This window comes from Schistocerca gregaria, chromosome 3 (assembly GCF_023897955.1).
Source record: "Schistocerca gregaria isolate iqSchGreg1 chromosome 3, iqSchGreg1.2, whole genome shotgun sequence".
NCBI lineage: Eukaryota > Metazoa > Arthropoda > Insecta > Orthoptera > Acrididae > Schistocerca > Schistocerca gregaria.
The window spans coordinates 579317570-579335870 of record NC_064922.1 but is presented as its reverse complement, the minus strand read 5'-3'; the positions used below and the strand labels follow the sequence as shown (position 1 = coordinate 579335870).

Sequence of the window (18301 nt, the reverse complement as noted above, 5' to 3'; positions counted from 1 at the left end):
CGCTCACCTGCACGGGGCCAAACACGCATACGACCATCATTGTCACCAAGGCAGAAGCGACTCTCATCGCTGAAGACGACACGTCTCCATTCGTCCCTCCATTCACGCCTGTCGCGACACCACTGGAGGCGGGCTGCACGATGTTGGGACGTGAGCAGAAGACGGCCTAACGGTGTGCGGGACCATAGCCCAGCTTCATGGAGACGGTTGCGAATGGTCCTCGCCGATACCCCAGGAGCAACAGTGTCCCTAATTTGCTGGGAAGTGGCGGTGCGGTCCCCTACGGCATTGCGTAGGATCCTACGGTCTTGGCGTGCATCCGTGCGTCGCTGCGGTCCGGTCCCAGGTCGACGGGCACGTGCACCTTCCGCCGACCACTGGCGACAACATCGATGTTCTGTGGAGACCTCACGCCCCACGTGTTGAGCAATTCGGCGGTACGTCCACCCGGCCTCCCGCATGCCCACTATACGCCCTCGCTCAAAGTCCGTCAACTGCACATACGGTTCACGTCCACGTTGTCGCGGCATGCTACCAGTGTTAAAGACTGCGATGGAGCTCCGTATGCCATGGCAAACTGGCTGACACTGATGGCGGCGGTGCACAAATGCTGCGCAGCTAGCGCCATTCGACGGCCAACACCGCGGTTCCTGGTGAGTCCGCTGTGCCGTGCGTGTGATCATTGCTTGTCCAGCCCTCTCGCAGTGTCCGGAGCAAGTATGGTGGGTCCTACACACCGGTGTCAATGTGTTCTTTTTTCCATTTCCAGGCGTGTATTTGTATGGAGTGTAGACATGTATGGAAGTGAAACATGGACGATAAATAGTTTGAACAAGAAGAGAATAGAAGCTTTCGAAATGTGGTGCTACAGAAGAATGCTGAAGATGAGATGGGTAGATCATATAACTAATAAGGAAGTATTGAATAGAATTGGGGAGACGTTTGTGGCACAACTTGAGAAGAAGAAGGGATTGGTTGGTAGGACATGTTCTGAGGCATCAAGGGATCACCAATTTAGTATTGGAGGGCAGCGTGGAGGGTAAAAATCATAGAGGGAAACCAAGAGATGAATACACTAAGCAGATTCAGAAGGATGTAGGTTGCAGTAGGTACTGGGAGATGAAGAAGCTTGCACAGGATAGAGTAGCATGGAGACCTGCATCAAACCAGTCTCAGGACTGAAGACACAACAACAACTACATAAACCAAAGTAAGTAAAATAAATAATTATAATAATAATAAACGTTTAATTATTTTAGTAGGTGTGTTCAAAATAAACAGCACTCTGTGTACACTTTATTTTCCAAAAATAGTATTTCAAAGTCCAGCTTTATTACACTTGGGTGTGTTTGGTATGAAGCTTCTTTAATACATGCTGTAACAAAAGTTTTTATTTTTCAAGATTAATTAAGGGGTGTGGTATATTTTTCAAAATTTCAAATTATTACAAAAATTGATTATACAGTTTTCAAGAGCTTTAATTGCATTTCAAGTTTCATATGAAACACTGTTTTGTGAAGATATTCCCTTTAAACCTACTGTGCCAAATTACCTCACAGGGTGTGGTGTACCCCTTAAAAGTGAAACTAGGGAGACACAAAAAAGTATGTATTGTATTATTTTGACCCCTCTACATTCCCACCAAGGTTGATCATGAGCGTTTGTTTAATGGCTCAGAATGTTTTCTTTTAAGTCGTAAGAGGTAAGTAGCCCAGAAAATGGAACCCAAGCTAATGAATTTCTAAAATGGCTATATGACATTGAATCAAAAATCAGCCGGACATAGGGCTCCAAGTTCAAAATGGTCTTTGGAGCCTGAACTACATCATGGTAATTCACTAACTGCATGAAGATACATAAAAACTGTATAAAGACCTGATGAGCAGCTAATACAAAGAACAGAGGGGAAACAGCGGAGTATGCAATAACAAAAAAAGGGGGCAATATGTATTAAGTAAAGGGCTCTTTTGTGATTCATTGTTGTGTAGAAGTCAACTGAGGTAGCGGTTTTCAGTATACAAAGCCAGTCGTGATCTGATAGTAAAAAAGTTAAACAGAGCTGAAGTGGCTTCTTAATCCCCAAGGTGACTGATTAGTCACAGCTGTGTTGCCTTGTCTGCAAAGTTGATTCAATAGTTTGATAGACAATACAGTTATGTGTATGAATCTGGTCTCAGACGTTCACCTAAGTTTTTACAGATTTTTGAATGTTTGAAGGGGAAGGTGGACTTATATTTCTCCATTTGCAGTCTTTACAAATCCATAGCAGTAATGACAGACTTTGTTCTGATTATGAGGAGGAAAATGCTTCAGAAATACCTATTACACTAACAGATTATTTTTGATTGTCATCACTTGAAATATGGTTCTGATTCATAGACATGCCTTGTTTTGTGATTACACTGAAGGAACCTTTGTTCTTATACAACCTATAATACTGAATGCATTGACATAAAGTTGCTTTTATTTTCATGAGTTATCGCATTTCTGCAGTGAGATAAATTATTATTTTTTAATAACTGTTGAATAATTCTTCATCACATGTAAGAAAGAAGAAATAATTTATTACAGGTGCTTCTTATCTACAATTTTTCACAGACGAGTTACATCGAAATGTATCTACGTTTTTATGTTTTAGAATGGATTTTTTTTAGTGTAACCTACTGTACAACAGTTTACATCCAAAGTTAAAGCAGACAACCTAGTCATTAAGGTATAGCTACAAAATCGAAATTGAAAGCTGATTCCAGTGCACTGCAGGCATGAAACATAAAATTCGGATGCTGAGAGGAACATCATAAAATTCAAGCAAAAAGTTGACACTTAGCATGGTGGCTGATGAGAGCGATTTTAAATGGGAAATACCTTTACAGTCGCTCCCATCAACTGCTGCGCCAAGTGTCAACTTAGTTAGCGTATAGTAGCACATAGAAGAAATTTAGAAACACTCATTTGTTGTCACTACCACTATGACTAGAGAGTCAAAACACTACATAAACTATAATAGCATACACGTCAAACAATATTATAATACTTGGTACAAAATGTAAGAAGGTGTGAGCTGAGTTGCTAATTTGTGTTATTTCAAAAGTCGCTGACAATTTCTTAAACACATTAAACATGTTATCTATGCTGAATTCAAGGGCCATCCACAGTTTTGTTAAAAAATGGAGCTGAGAAAATATTGTGAAGAAATACATGAAATTAATAGACTTGTAGTTCATTTGCCACACATGAGTATGGACTGACTGACGTCAAGACTCAGGTCTGTAGGTCTATTTACTACAGATTATTTCATTATCATACAAGTTTAGTGACAAAAATATCAGTACTTAACAGACCTAATCACAGGAATGACTTCATAACAGACATGGTCCACTGCAGTTGGAATAATCAGTATAGCAGGCTTCCTTTTGGCGTTAAACAGCTCCAGTCGTTAGAACTTCAGTTGTTCAGCAGAACTGCGCATGCGCAGAGACAAAAGTGGGACTGCCTTCTGATTGTCACGTGTCTTCTCGACGTTCCTCGGTGGGTGTGGCGCGGCCAGCGCCCGGTTCTGCGTCGTCGTGTCCATTTTCATCCGCATCGCCTGTGACGCTCTTCTCCGTAACCTCTGTTACTGCTGCTGCCGAAGTCGACGCTGCTAAGGCCTTCTCGTAACCACGGTTTGGACATACTTCTTTTAGGTACCGGCTGTAACAGAAAATAGCGTCCGCTATTAGGTTTCGAATATCTCTGTAGAGAACCGTAATACTTTAAATGTGTGGAATGTATTTAGTATTATACAGGCAGTAAAAGTTCTTTTCCTTTAGCAGTATCGTGCCTTCATTACAGCGATGAAAGTACGCTAGTTATGATAAACTGGAATGGCGTGACAAGTGAAAAGCATATTTGCAAGAGAATTACAGTTTGCTGATATTTAAATGTTGACAGTTCAGAATCTGACAAGAATAAAATACAGAATAATGAAAAGAAATTTGAGGATCTCTTAGGTGACGGTCATTTTAGCTCTATGAAATGTAAAGGCATAAGAGATGCAAACCTGAGATTTAAGAAAAAGTCAAGACATCTCAATGTTATTTTTCGAGCTACGAAAAGAATCCGAAATGTAAAATTGGGTAAGATCTTCGAAATTCTCAGAAAAATTGGCGTTAAGTTTTAGGGAAAGACATGTAATATATGTTTAATATACAAATTGTACAAGACCACGAAGGAACTAAAAATGGAAGATCAAGAACGAAGTTCTCAGATAAAAAGAGCCTATGAAAGGGATACAGTTTTTCTCCCATACTGTTCAATCTGAACATCGAAGAGGCAATGGGGGAAGTAAAATACAGGCTAAGGAGCGGGATTAAATTCCAGGGGATTAAATTCCAGGGTCAAAGAATATCACTGATAAGATTCACCAATGGTGTTGCTATCTAAAGTGAAAGCAAGGAGGATGTAAGAATCGAATGGATGGTCTACTGAGCACAAAATATGGAATGACGTTCAACTAGGGAAAGAGGAAAGTAAAAAAAGTAGCATAAATGAGAAGACTGGGAAAGTTAAATCAGAAGTAGACGAAGTGAAGAAATCATATCTTGGAAGCAAAATAACCTATAATGGAGCGAAGCAGAGCAGAGAACGCAGAATAGCACAAGCAAAGAGGGGATTCTCAGCCAGAAGGAGTCTTCTAGTATCAAAAATTTGCCTTAATTTGAGGAAGAAATTTCTGAATGTACATTTGGAATATAGCATTACGTGGAAGCGAATCAAGGACTGTGGAAAAACTGGAAAAGAAGAGAACTGATTGAAGCGTTCGAGATGGGGCAATATAGAAGGATGTTGAAAATTAGGTGCATTGTTGAAAAACGAGGAGGTTCTCTGCAAAACTGGGGAGAAGAAATTGCGGAAAATACTGACAAGAAGAAGGGTGAGGATCACAGGATACGTGTTATGATATCAAACTTCGAAGGTACTAGAGAGAGCTAAAGACGATAAAAACTTTGAAGAAGATCCAGAGCAGCATACATTCAACAAATAACTGAGTAAGGTGATAGAACTGCTGATAATCTGTAAGACAAAGACAATTACGAATAACTTACACCGAAATTAACACAGAGAAAATATTATGGGGAATACGAACAAAAGACTTGGTTTTATTGGCATAAGACTTAGAAGGTGCAACAGATCTACTAAGGAGACTGCCTACAGTACGCTTTTCTATCCTCTTATGGAGTATTGCTGTGCGGTAAGGGATATTTGCTGATACGGCTGATGAAGGACATCGAAAAATTTCAAATAACGGCAGTTCATTTTGTACAATCGCGAAAAAGGAGACAGTGTCCAGATACGATACACGAGTTGGGGTAACAGTCGTTGCGGCGAGATTGTTTAAAGGAATTTCAATCACCAACTTTCTCCTCTGAATGCGAAATATTATAATGACTTCCACCCAACTAGGGACAAAGTCTACCGCGGAAATGCAAGCATAGGGTGATGCCTCAAAATGATATCAAAGGCCCATGAAATTGAAGAAACACTAGAAATTATAAAAAGTCTCCTCCTGTAATCATTGAGGAAAGAAGTGCATGGGAAGTAAGCATTATAACCATTCTGGCGTTAATCAATAAAGTAAATGCGAAGATTGGGGAGACTGAACGAGTTTTAGACATACGAAAAGGAAACTCCATACATTGACTTACAATGACAGAAAAAAATCGCAACACCAAGAAAGTATCATGCAACATAAAAGAAAGTAGGTAGACGGGTTTTTACATGTGGAAGATGGCGTCTATGCAAACTGCACCGTAATCGAATGAGTGTGGCCTAGTAACGCCACTGTGAGGACGCAGATAAGGTTTGTTTAAATGCTATCGGTGTTATAAGAATACCTGTATGGCGAAAAAGACGCGACTAACCACAGTAACACAATCAACTATTACAAATCGGTTACTTCAAGGATAGCTCTGAACTAGACAGTCTGTAGCGTTCATTCCCCTGTCTCCAAACCGCCGCCATTTGCGATTTGAGTGGTGTTAAGCGAGAGCTCATTGGGGAAGAGGGGGGGGGGGGGAGAAGGCAGAGTTGAGGTCTGTTGTATTTTCTAATGAAAGCAGGTTCTGTCTCAGTGCCGGTGATGGCCTTGTGTTGGTGTTAGAAGGAGGCCAGTTGAGGGCTTGCAACCAATACGTCTGCATTCTAGACACACCAGATCTACACCTGGAATTACGATTTGGGGTGCGATTTCGTATGACAGCAGGAGCACTCTCGTGGTTATTCCACGCACCCTGACTGCAGATTTGTATGTCAATCTGATGAATCGTCCCGTTGTGGTGCCATTCACGTACAGCACTACAGGGGGTGTTTTCCAACAGGATAACGCTCACCCACATACCGCTGTTGTAACGTAACGTGCTCTACAGAGTGTCGACATGTTGCTTTGGCCTGCTCTCCTTACCAGATCTGTCTCCAATCGAGCACATATGGGAAATCATCGGACTACAACTCCAGTGGCATTCACAAACGCTATTAACCGTCCTTGTATTGACCGACCAACTGCAACAGACATGGAATCTGATCCTGCAAACTGACATCCAGCTCCTGTGCAACACAATACATGCATCTTTGCATGCTTACACCCAACATTCTGGCAGTTTCCCGGGTTATTAATCAGTATTTCACGTTTGCAATGGGTTATCTTGTGCTTACGTTAACCTATGATCTTGCAGTGTTGATCACAGAATACGAAACGTAGGCGTATTCAGCCCTGAGATTTAATTGCTCTACATTAATTACTTTTTGATGCTGCCATTTTTTTCGTCAGTGTACGAGGGTGAGTCAAATGAAAACCTAAAATACTTTTTAAATATTATTTATTGTGCAGAAGTGGTACAAAGCTATATCACTTTTCAACATAATTTCTTCCCGTTCAATGCAAGTCTTCCAGCGCTTACAAAGTGCATAAATTCCTTTAGAAAAAAATTCTTTTGGTAGTCCGCACCACATGGCTTACCTCTTCATCAGAACGAAATTTTTTTCCTCCCATTGCGTCTTTGAGTGGTCCAAACATATGGAAATCACTTGGGGCAATGTCTGGTGAGTATGGTGGATGAGGAAGACACTCAAAATGCAGATCTGTGATTGTTGAAACTGTTGTACGGGCAGTGTGGGGCCTTGCATTGTCATGTTGCCAAAAAGACACGTGCTGACAGCAATCTACGTTGCTTTGATTTTATTCCAGGCCGCAGATGATTTTTTAGGATATCTGTGTGTAATAATGTGTGTGACAGAGGTCCCTCTAGGCATGTAATGCTCCAAAATGACACCTTCCCTGCTGATGGATCTGTTCGGAACTTCTTTGGTTTTGGTCATGAGTAATGGCGCCATTCCTTGCTCTCTCTCTTCGTGTGCGGTGCTGGAAGTGAACCCAGGTTTCGTCCCCAGTAACGATTCTTGCAAAGAAGCCATCAACTTCTCGTTCAAAGCGCCGAAGAAGTTCTTCCCAAGCATCAACACGTCGTTCTCTCATTTCAGGAGTCAGCTGCCGTGGCACCCATCATGCAGACACTTCGTGAAACTGGAGCACATCATGTACAATGTGGTGTGCTGACCCATGACTAATCTGTAAACATGCTACAATGTCATTCAGTGTCACTCGGCGGTTTTCCTTCACTATGGCTGCAGTGTTCTATGGAGTCACAACTCGTTGAGCCTGACCTGGACGAGGAGCATCTTCCACTGAGTCACACCATTTGCCAACTTCCTACTCCATTCGTAGACTTGCTGCTGTGACAAACATGCATCACCGTACTGAACCTTCATTCGTCCTTAAATTTCAATAGGTTTCACACCTTCACTTCGCAAAAACCGAAAACGGAACGCTGTTTTTCCCTGGTGCAAGTAGCGAGTGGGGTGGCCATCTTTATACTGATACTGCGACGGTATGCGCATATCTGCACTGTGCTGCAACCTACAGGCTATTCTGCACGCTGTTTGTAGCACGCTTACCAACTTACAGGATAACGGCGCGAAATTTCGATTTGTTATCATAAATTTAATGTTTTCATTTGACTCACCCTCGTAAATACAGGATGTTAGGAGTATAAGTGCAGATATTTTTACTGGCGACTGAGGACAGTGTACTGAACACCGTTACACCAGTATTTACTTCATTAGCTGTTAGGACTAGTATGTCTTTAGGTTGGTTAGTATCTCCAAGTGCAGATGGCAAGAGCAAGCCATTGATGTTTATTTTCTTGTGGATGAGATACTGAAGTGTGGACACATGGACACAAAACAGTTAGTCTATACTGACACGGTGTAATCTGTTTAGCGGCACAGTTGCGACCTTGAAGAAAACATTAGGTAGTAAATTACACGACGTTTTTTGGGGAAAAGTGTCAGATTCAGAGAGAGAAAAAAACAACTAACACATGAAGTGGGTACATATTAAAGTACCAATGATAACTGTATCTGTACCTATGCTGTTACCATCCTATATACAAGGTGTTCGGAAATTCCTGTTGCAAACTTCTAGGACCTACAGAAAGGAGCGAGTAGATAATATTTTGAATTGGAACCAATGTCTGAAAACGTAATATTTCCCCGCTACAATTATTTGAATGTGGCCAATTTTACAACTGATTAGGCGTGACCCGGTACCTCACTTGTTTTACAGTTTCACCCAGTAATAGCCAAAGAAATTGCTCGTATACTCATTGATGGCTTCATTTCAGTTCCATTGTGCAGCATCTGCTTCGAGCACCACAGTCATGCCTGTAGAAGGTGAAGGTACGCCTTCCCGAAACCATAGTATAACTGTGGCGAAAATGGTATGTGACTGAGTCGGAAGTTATGGAGGGCACTCTTGATAAATGCGACGAGCAACTCTTCCACTACTATGAGCTTCATTATTTAGAACGATAATATCAGTGTGTTCTCAACCATGTTGCTTTAACACTCACAGACATGTGAATGAGACTAGAAGGATAAACGTCAAATGACACCAGCCAATCCTATGTAACCTCCACCAACACGACTACCCTGTTGCACACCTATCTAGCAAACATGTTTTCAAAGGACTGCAGAAGGGAAATGGTGTAATTCCGGATATAATTTCCTATTCAAAATACTATGTACTCTCTTCCCTCTAACGTCCAAGAAGTATTTTACGAGATTTTCCGAACAAAATGTATAAGTTGTGCACAATCTCGAAGTTAATATGCAGAAGCGAGTCGACAAAATACAAAGTCATCGAGGCACAGAAGGCTATTCATCAAAGTTTATGATTGTTAAAATTAGGACAGGTGGAGCGAGATAATTCTCTCTCAGAGATGTTTAGGCCAGTAACAAAGTTTTAAATGAGTCAAACACACAAGTCATGTAGGCAGAAGAGGAGAACAAGAAAAGGAGGAGGAGGAGGAGGAAGAGGAGGAAGGAAAAGAAGAGGGGTATACTATTAGTAGTTTCGCTAACCATCACTTTGCTAGCAAAATAGATACGATGTATGTCATCCCTAGGGATAAACTGTATATGTTAGGAAAGCATCCTATACATTTAATCTGGCATTTAATACACTTTGGAGAGAAGGAGTTTTAGCAAACGCCTGGTTTAATGGAAATACGAACTGTAGCATATATTTCCCATAAGATATACGAGTGTATACTGAAGTATTATGTGTGACTAGTGCACGTAGGCTAAACAACATCCAAGGTGAACAAATAAAAGGCTTGAATGGCAAGAAACATCTGGATATTATTTTTGGACCTGCATTAGAAGCTGTACATGCGGTGGGTAAAAGCACTGACGTTACACATAGGAGAATGAACAATCGACTGATGGAGCACATAGACTACAACGATCCTAACGAAATCTCAGAACATCTATGGCTGTTCACCGCGTTGTCTAGTGCAGGAAATACCGCTCACATAACGAAATCATATAAGTCTTTTCAGGACTTTGAAAAATATGAGTTATGTAATACTTAAAGAGACCGTCATGCAAGAGTTCCATAAACCAGTGGAAAAAAATTCACACAAAGACATGTTATTATACATGGTGGATAACTTATGGCAGGGGATCTCATGGATATGGGGCAATATCACGAGGAAATAAAGGTTTTAACTAGATTTTAATGGTTATACATACATATTCCAAATTCATATGTGCCATACCTGTGAAGGCGATGACTTAAGTTGCAGATGCCTTTGAACAATCGCTGTGGACTGGAATGAATCGCTACCCAGACAACCTTCAAACCAATTATGGGGGCTGATTCTACAACTGGTGTTCCAAGGTAATAATAGATTTGTTCAGAATACACCACTACTCTACACTGTTTCACATGAAGGCGAAAATTGTGGAGTGTCATAGTAAAACAATAAAAAAAACCATATGTGGGTTCAGTTCAATCTTTGAGGAATATATCAATGGATCAAGATTCTCCCACATGTAATTGCACTTTATAACATCTCTTGACATGACACTATAAAAATAAGCTTTATTGATGCCTATGATAATGAGCTTTTAAATACAGTATACAATGGCATTAAGAAGATGGATCCATACAGGCATAAATTTAATGTAGGTGATGCAGTGCGTATTTCAGTATACAAGACAGCATTTGAGAACACTTACCTACAGAGATATTTACAGCATCCAAAGTGCAATGAAGAAATTCAAGAACTTATATGTTACAGTTTGGCGAAGGTGAAGAAGTTTGTGGTGATTTCTAAACCGAGAAATTACAGAGAAGCTATAAAGCCAACGTGTTTTCATAGAGCAAGTCACAAGGCATTGAGGGAGCAAGGCTTTAGTGAAAGGGCTTGGATTTCCGTTAAAGCACAAGAATTAAATGTATGCTAAAGACATCGTGTATAAAAATTGTGCACAAACACTCTAAACATGCAGTATCATAATGCAGATCATAGGATGCATATCATGCATGCTAAAGGTAGTGTACTCCATAGTTCTCCAACTGAAATACACATACCAGGGTATCATTATTGTGGAACTGGTAAAAGTTGCAAAAGCATCTGGCACACGATGGTAAGGGCATTAACCTGCTAGATGAGGTGAGTAAGGAACATGATTTAGAGCACTCCGCAAAAAGAACTTTATCAGAACGTCATGTCACAGGTTGAAGTCAGGCGAAAAAAACCAAGCAATTATTTGGATGAATAGATATAGTGCATATTGCAGCGTTCATACTTGATAAAGCAATGCATGCCAAACGTCAGTTGGGTGCTGGGATAAATTTCAAACAATTATGAAAGCCTCTTGTCATCCTCTACAAGACCAGAAGAAGAACCTTGTAAGATGTTTGTCATAGTTGTCAGTGGCTAAAAGTGTTCTGAAGCAGAAACGAATAAGAAGAACAAGAAGACGGGTTAAAATATCTAGAGTTCTACCAACACCTAAGGCATCAGGTGGAGTTATCCTGTTTTTAATTCCACGCTTTGCTGCGTTATCAGTCATCACTTCTTTGGGCAGAGACGCTGTGGTCATATGGCAGATGATGAAGAATGCATAGAGTACAGAACAACAATTGTAGGAAGCAGAAAGACTTCACAAGCATGCGGGATCTATCACTATTGGGAAAGGACTCCATTTAAAAATATACAGGAAAGGACTTGGACTGCCGATAAGAAAAAAAGAAGAAAGCTGATAGCCATGTCATCTCAGAAACAACTTACAAATACAGATCCGTTTCAATTAGTAAAAAAATTCCGCATCTCAAGATTATGTGGACTGTTTATGAGGAATACATTTCCAAAGACAATGCTGAAATGTAGAGAATGTGGTGTTGGGAACCTAGATGTTACCAGACTAAGTGGTTTGAGTATGTTAAGAAGTACAGGAATAATGTGCACTACTTCGACTCATATGGTGATTTACATCCGCCAGTAGAGTTGTGCCATTACTTTAGCGCATAAAGACAAACTGCATATACATTAGTGTATTCGTTGATATGTGGTTGTGATGCAGACTTTCGCTTTGAAAGAATGATCTGCATCTGAATCTACATGGATACTCAGCAAATCACACTTAAGCGTCTGGAAGAGGGTTCATCGAATCACCTTCGCAATAATTCACTGTTACTCCACGAATAATCCTCTATTATTCCACTTTCGAACAGAGGGTGGAAAAAGCGCTGATTTGCATCGTTCCGTGCGAACTCTGATTTCCGTTGTTTTGTTACGACGATCGTTTCTTCCTGTATAGGTCGGTGTCAACAAAATATTTTCGCATTCGGAGGAGAATGTTAGTGACTGAAATTTCGTGATAAGATGCCTCTGCAACGACAAAAGCCTTTGTTTTAATAATGTACACTCAAATACTGTATCATGTCCATGACAGTCTCTGTCCTGGTTATCGACAATACAAAACGTGCGTTCTTCTTTGGGCTTCCTCGATGTACTCCATTAATCTTATCTGGTAAGGACCACACACCACACAGCAGTACTGCAAGAGAGAATGGACAATTGTAGTATTAGCAGTCTCTCTCAATCTTTGGTTCACCTTCCACACAACATTTCCTATGTATTCTTTCCAATTAAAGTTGTTCGTAATTGTAATTCCTAGGCATTTAGTTGAATTTACGGCCTTCATGTTAAATTGGTTTATAGTGAAACTGTAGTTTACGGGATTAGGGCTCGTGTGGATGATCTCACATTTTCCATTATTAAGGGTCAACTGCAAATTTTAGCATCATACAGATATCTTTTCTAAATCTTCTTGCAATTTGTTTTGATCTTTTGATGGTTTTACTAGACGATAAACGTCAGAATAATCTGCAAACATCCTAAGGTGGCTGCTCAAACTGTCTCCTAAATTGTTTATATAGATGAGGAACAACAGTAGGCCTATAATACTACCTTGGTGAATGCCAGAAATCACTTCTGTTTTACTCGAAACCTTTCCATCAATTACTATGAACTGTCACATCTCTGACGGGAAATCGTGAATCCAGTCGCATTACTGAGACGATATTCCATAAGCACGCAATTTAATTACAAGCTGCTTGTATGTTATGGTGTCAAATGCCTTCTGGAAATCTAGAAATACGGAATCAATTTGAAATCACTATTTCATATGAGTAAACAGCTGCTTGTGTTTCACAACAATGATTTTTTCTAACTCCATGTTGACTGTGTCACATCACACCATTCTCTAATACAATATATGTTTCAAAATACTGCTGCATGTTGACGTTAATGATACAAGTTTTAATTGAGTAGATTACTCCTATTGCCTTTCTTGAATATTGATGTGACCTGTACTACTTTCCAGTCTCTGGGCACAGATCTTTTGTCGAGTGAATGGTTGTATATAATTGTTAAGTATGGAGCTACGGCATCAGCACACTCTGAAAAGAACCTAACTGGTGTATTGCCTGGACTGTAATACTTGCTTTTATTAAGTGATTTAAGTTGCTTCATACTCCGACGATATCTACTTCCAAGTTACTCATGATATTAAATGCGAATTACCTCCCACTAATTGATCTGAGCACCAGGGACTGGAGTATCGCACTGATCAGTCTTGCAACGTATAGCAATATTCGAAAAATTACAGAAACGAAAAATAAATTATATCTAGTAAGTGCTGAAGTTTTGGAAATATACCCTGGCTAATTCGATACTGACGATCAAAATGCGTTTCTAAAACTATTTGTAAAAATTTTTGATTTATGCACAAATGTCAGCACATTTAAAACAGAGATATACAAAAGCAGAGCAGACAATATACTTTACCAAGAACGCTTCAGTAGGGTCACTACATGTTTTCTCAAGGAATAAGGTTTTATAGAAGTAATCCAATACATTTTATGAGTCACAGAACTTGTGGACATATTACCAGTAAGCGTAATGTGAGCCAAGTGTAATACTGCAATGAATTCATGCTTGACTGACCAGCTGTTTTATAGTACTTGCAGGTTCAACCCTATACTAGGCCCAGAATATAAGATCGTTGTCTCCGTAGAACCCCATGTATCTTCCAGTGACTGTCCGGACATTACACTTCGTTGAGATTAATATTCAAGAACAGGAATAAAACTCAGTTGATTTTGTGATGAAGAGATAGACGCCTCAACTTGAAGGAATAGGGGCGTGATGTCTAAGTGTGCATCACACTGTTGTCAGTACATCACTTTACAGCTAAAGCACAGTGAGATAACTCTGGAGCATGGCGGTTAGCGTGTAAGAGCACATGAACACCATAACTTTTGATACCTTGCGGATTTATTGGTTGTTTTCCTTTGAATTCTTTTAAACCTATTGTAGATGCGGCAATCTCAAATACAGGGCACTAAACCTACCACGCTGTAGTACATTGCTCCTCTAGACTCGGTGAAACTTGGCATCAGGGTCGCGAGCACACCTTCCGTAGTCCAAGATTTAAGGAGCTTTTGCACATTCACAACTGGCGTGACGTAATTGCCACAGTGTCCAAATGACTACCAATTTGACAAGTGTACGGTTCACGGTGTGAAAAACTAGCCTTTACAACTCAACTACAAGCTTACGTTAATGCCATCAGATGGTAAGAGTCTGCAGCAGACTTGTACCTGGTTTGCTTGGCACAAATACCGCCAGGCGGCACCTCCCTCAGATATGCCAACTCACTCACTACATAGTAGAACTAGCTTAGCACCCACTGTTTCGGTCGCGTAGTCGTATGGCCTGCAGAGATATTTTTTGTTTTGTTTTTATTTACTCGAATTTTTATGTTGTTCATAAATTGCAACACCTTCAAAGCGTTTCACGCTAATTAAAAGCCATACAAGCAAGGTCTTTTCCGAATGTACTTCTGATCAAAAAGCGATTCTGGTAGCGGAAGTCCAAAGCTTATGTTAATCATGCCTTTCGCGTTCTTGTCGAGTTATTTCAATAGCAACTTTCAGCTCCTAACAAATATTTTTTTGTATCTAACCGAGATGTGAAATACCAATGCTCATAAATTTAGCTTTACATTATTTTAATGTAACGAAATATTTTCCTAAAAATTTTCATTCCCTATTGCAAATTCCTTAAGGGCTGAATTTCCAGAAAGAATGACTCACGTATTTCTTTTAATTTCTAACCAAGGAGTCAAGTACTAGTTCTCATAGATGCAGCCTTAAAAATCCTTTACTAGTTCGTAGTAACAATTTATTTTCAAAGAAATTGTCACCCACTCTTTCACCCCCTTCGTGATTGAATTTCCAAAAATGCTGAAACTCATGTTTTTTATTTCATGACTGAGAAATCAAACACTAGTTTCCATAGGTTTAGCTTCAAAATTCCCTTAATAGGGACGTACTTTCGAAAATCTGTTCACACTCTTAGGAGTGGAATTTCGGACAATCCCTTTCTAAACGATGCCTCACCATAAGTCCCACACCCTCTCCAAACCTCTAGTTTTTATCCTCAATGGTTTGGGCTGGGCTATGATGAGTCAGTGAATCAGTCTGACTTTATTTCACGCCCTTAGTAGTTGAATTGCCAAAAACAGGTACATGTGTATGTTTTATTTCTAACAGAGAAGCATAAAGCACATCATTGTCGGTTGTGAAACTATTCCATTTCTTGAAACTTCCTGGCAGATTAAAACTGTGTGCCCGACCGAGACTCGAACTCGGGACCTTTGCATTTCGAGGGCAACTGCTCTACCATCTGAGCTACCGAAGCACGACTGACGCCCGGTACTCACATCTCTACTTCTGCCAGTATATCGTCTCCTACCTTCCAAACTTTACAGAAGCTCTCCTGCGAACCTTGCAGAACTAGCACTCCTGAAAGAAAGGATATTGCGGAGACAGGGCTTAGCCACAGCCTGGGGGATGTTTCCAGAATGAGATTTTCACCCTGCAGCGGAGTGTGCGCTGATATGAAACTTCCTGGCAGATTAAAACTGTGTGCCCGACCGAGACTTGAACTAGGGGATCTTTGCCTTTCGCGGGCAAGTGCTCTACCAACTGAGCTACCGAAGCACGACTCACGCCCGGTACTAACAGCTTTACTTCTGCCAGTATCTGGTCTCCTACCCTCCAAACATTACAGAAGCTCTCCTGCGAACCTGGCAGAACTAGCACTCCTGAAAGAAAGGATATTGCGGAGACAGCGCTTAGCCACAGCCTGGGGATGTTTCCAGAATGAGATTTTCACCCGGCAGCGGAGTGTGCGCTGATATGAAACTTCCTGGCAGATTAAAACTGTGTGCCCGACCGAACTTGAACTAGGGGACCTTTGCCTTTCGCGGGCAAGTGCTCTACCATCTGAGCTACCGAAGCACGACTCACGCCCGGTACGAACAGCTTTACTTCTGCCAGTATCTCGTCTCCTACCCTCCAAACATTACAGAAGCTCTCCTGCGAACCTGGCAGAACTAGCACTCCTGAAAGAAAGGATATTGCGAAGACAGCGCTTAGCCACAGCCTGGGGGATGTTTCCAGAATGAGATTTTCACTCTGCAGCGGAGTGTGCGCTGATATGAAACTGCAAGATATCAGCGCACACTCCGCTGCAGAATGAAAATCTTACTCTGGTATTGCATTTTTTCATACTTCTGACACCTGTTGATCTAATGGTGGGTCAGGTTTATCTGTACTGTAATCACACATTGTACATATATATGAACATTCACATAAAGCTGTCACCCTGGTTTGTCTGATATTCACTGGGTTTTAGTAGAGAAAATGGGATCCAGCTATTCATTAGAAAATGCATGGCAGTATATCGAAGAGGCAATACATAAGCAATTTTATAGAATTGAAATTCAACCCGCCTCTTTTACTAAAATTAGGAAAATAATAAATTCACTCTAAAGTAAAAGCTCACATGGAGTTGATGGCATTTCTCACAGAGTACTAAAACCTTGTTCCCAACAGTTAAGAAGGATTCTAAGCCACATATGTAGTACCTCACTGAAACAGGGCATTTTTCCCAACTGACTGATATACGCAATTGTTAAACCATTGCATAAAAAGGGAATAGGTCACATGCTAACAGCCACTGCCCAAACTCACTTCTGACAACTTTAGCCAAATTCTTGAAAAAGTAATGTATTCAAGAGTAGCATCACATATTTGTAAAAATGAAGTACTAACAAAATGTCAGTTCGGTTTTCAGAAAGGGGTTTCAACAGAAGATGCATTATATTCTTTCATTAATCAAATATTAAATGCACTGAATAATCGAACATCACCCACTGGGATATTTTGTGATTTCTCAAAGGCTTTTGATTGTGTGAAACACGAAATTCTTTTAGATAAGCTTAAGTTTTGTGGTATGAGTGGGACAGTGCACAGATGGTTTAATTCATATTTAAGCGAAAGGACGCAGAAGGTTGAAATTAACACTTAGTCTGCTAAAAGCATGAGAATTCTCTAACTGGGGAGTTATCAAGAATGATATGTCACAGGGTTCAGTCTTGGGATCCTTATTGTTTTAATATATATTTATGACTTGCCACTGTATATTCACGAAGATGCAAAGCTAGTTCTTTTTGCTGATGAAAGAAGTACAGTAATCACACCCAACAAACAAGAATCAGCTGAGGAAATTGTAAACAACGTCTTTCAGAAAATTATTAAGTGATTCTCTGCAAATGGACTCTCACTAAATATTGAGAAAACAGAGTACATACAACTCTGTACAGTATGTGGGATAACACCATTGATAAATACAGACTATGAACACAAATCTGTTGCTAAGGCAGAATATTCAAAATATCTGGGTGTGTGCACTGATGAGAAATTGAATTTGAAGAAACACATTGATGATCTGCTGAAACTGTTAGGTTCTGCTACTTATGCTATTAGGGTATTTGCAAATTTTGGTGGTGGACATATCAGTAAATTAGCCTGAATTCCTATTTTCAATCACTGATTTCACATGGCATCACATTTTGGGGTAAGTCATCATTAAGAAAAGAAGTTTTCATTGCACAAAAGACTGTAATCAGAATAATACTTGGAGCCCACCCAAAATCGCCTTGCAGACATTTATTTAAGGAACTGGGGATATTCACAGTACCTTCGCAATACATATATACACTTAGGAAATTTGTTATTAATAACCCTTAGCAAAGCAAAAATAATAGCGAAGTGCGTAGCTACAACACTAGAAGGAAGGATGATCCCCAGTATTCTGGGTTAAAGCTGACTTTGCCACACAAAGGGATGAACTATGCTGCACAAAAATCTTTGGTCATATGCCAAACAGCATTAAAAGTCTAACGGATAGCCAAAAAACATTTAAAAACAAATTAAAAGAATCTCTGAATGACAACTCCTTCTACTCAATTGATTAATTTTTAGATATGAAGTACTAAA

At 40.2% G+C, this 18301-nt stretch overlaps 1 protein-coding gene across 1 annotated transcript in view; it reads right to left on the bottom strand.

Moving 5' to 3' along the window:
* Positions 1-2544: 2544 nt before the first annotated feature.
* Positions 2545-18301, bottom strand: part of LOC126355470 (uncharacterized) — a 449786-nt gene continuing 434029 nt past the window's right edge. The window contains exon 6 of the mRNA XM_050005788.1: positions 2545-3693. Within this exon, the coding sequence (XP_049861745.1) occupies positions 3504-3693 (190 nt within the window). The 3' untranslated portion in view covers positions 2545-3503. The remainder of the gene's footprint in view (positions 3694-18301) is intronic.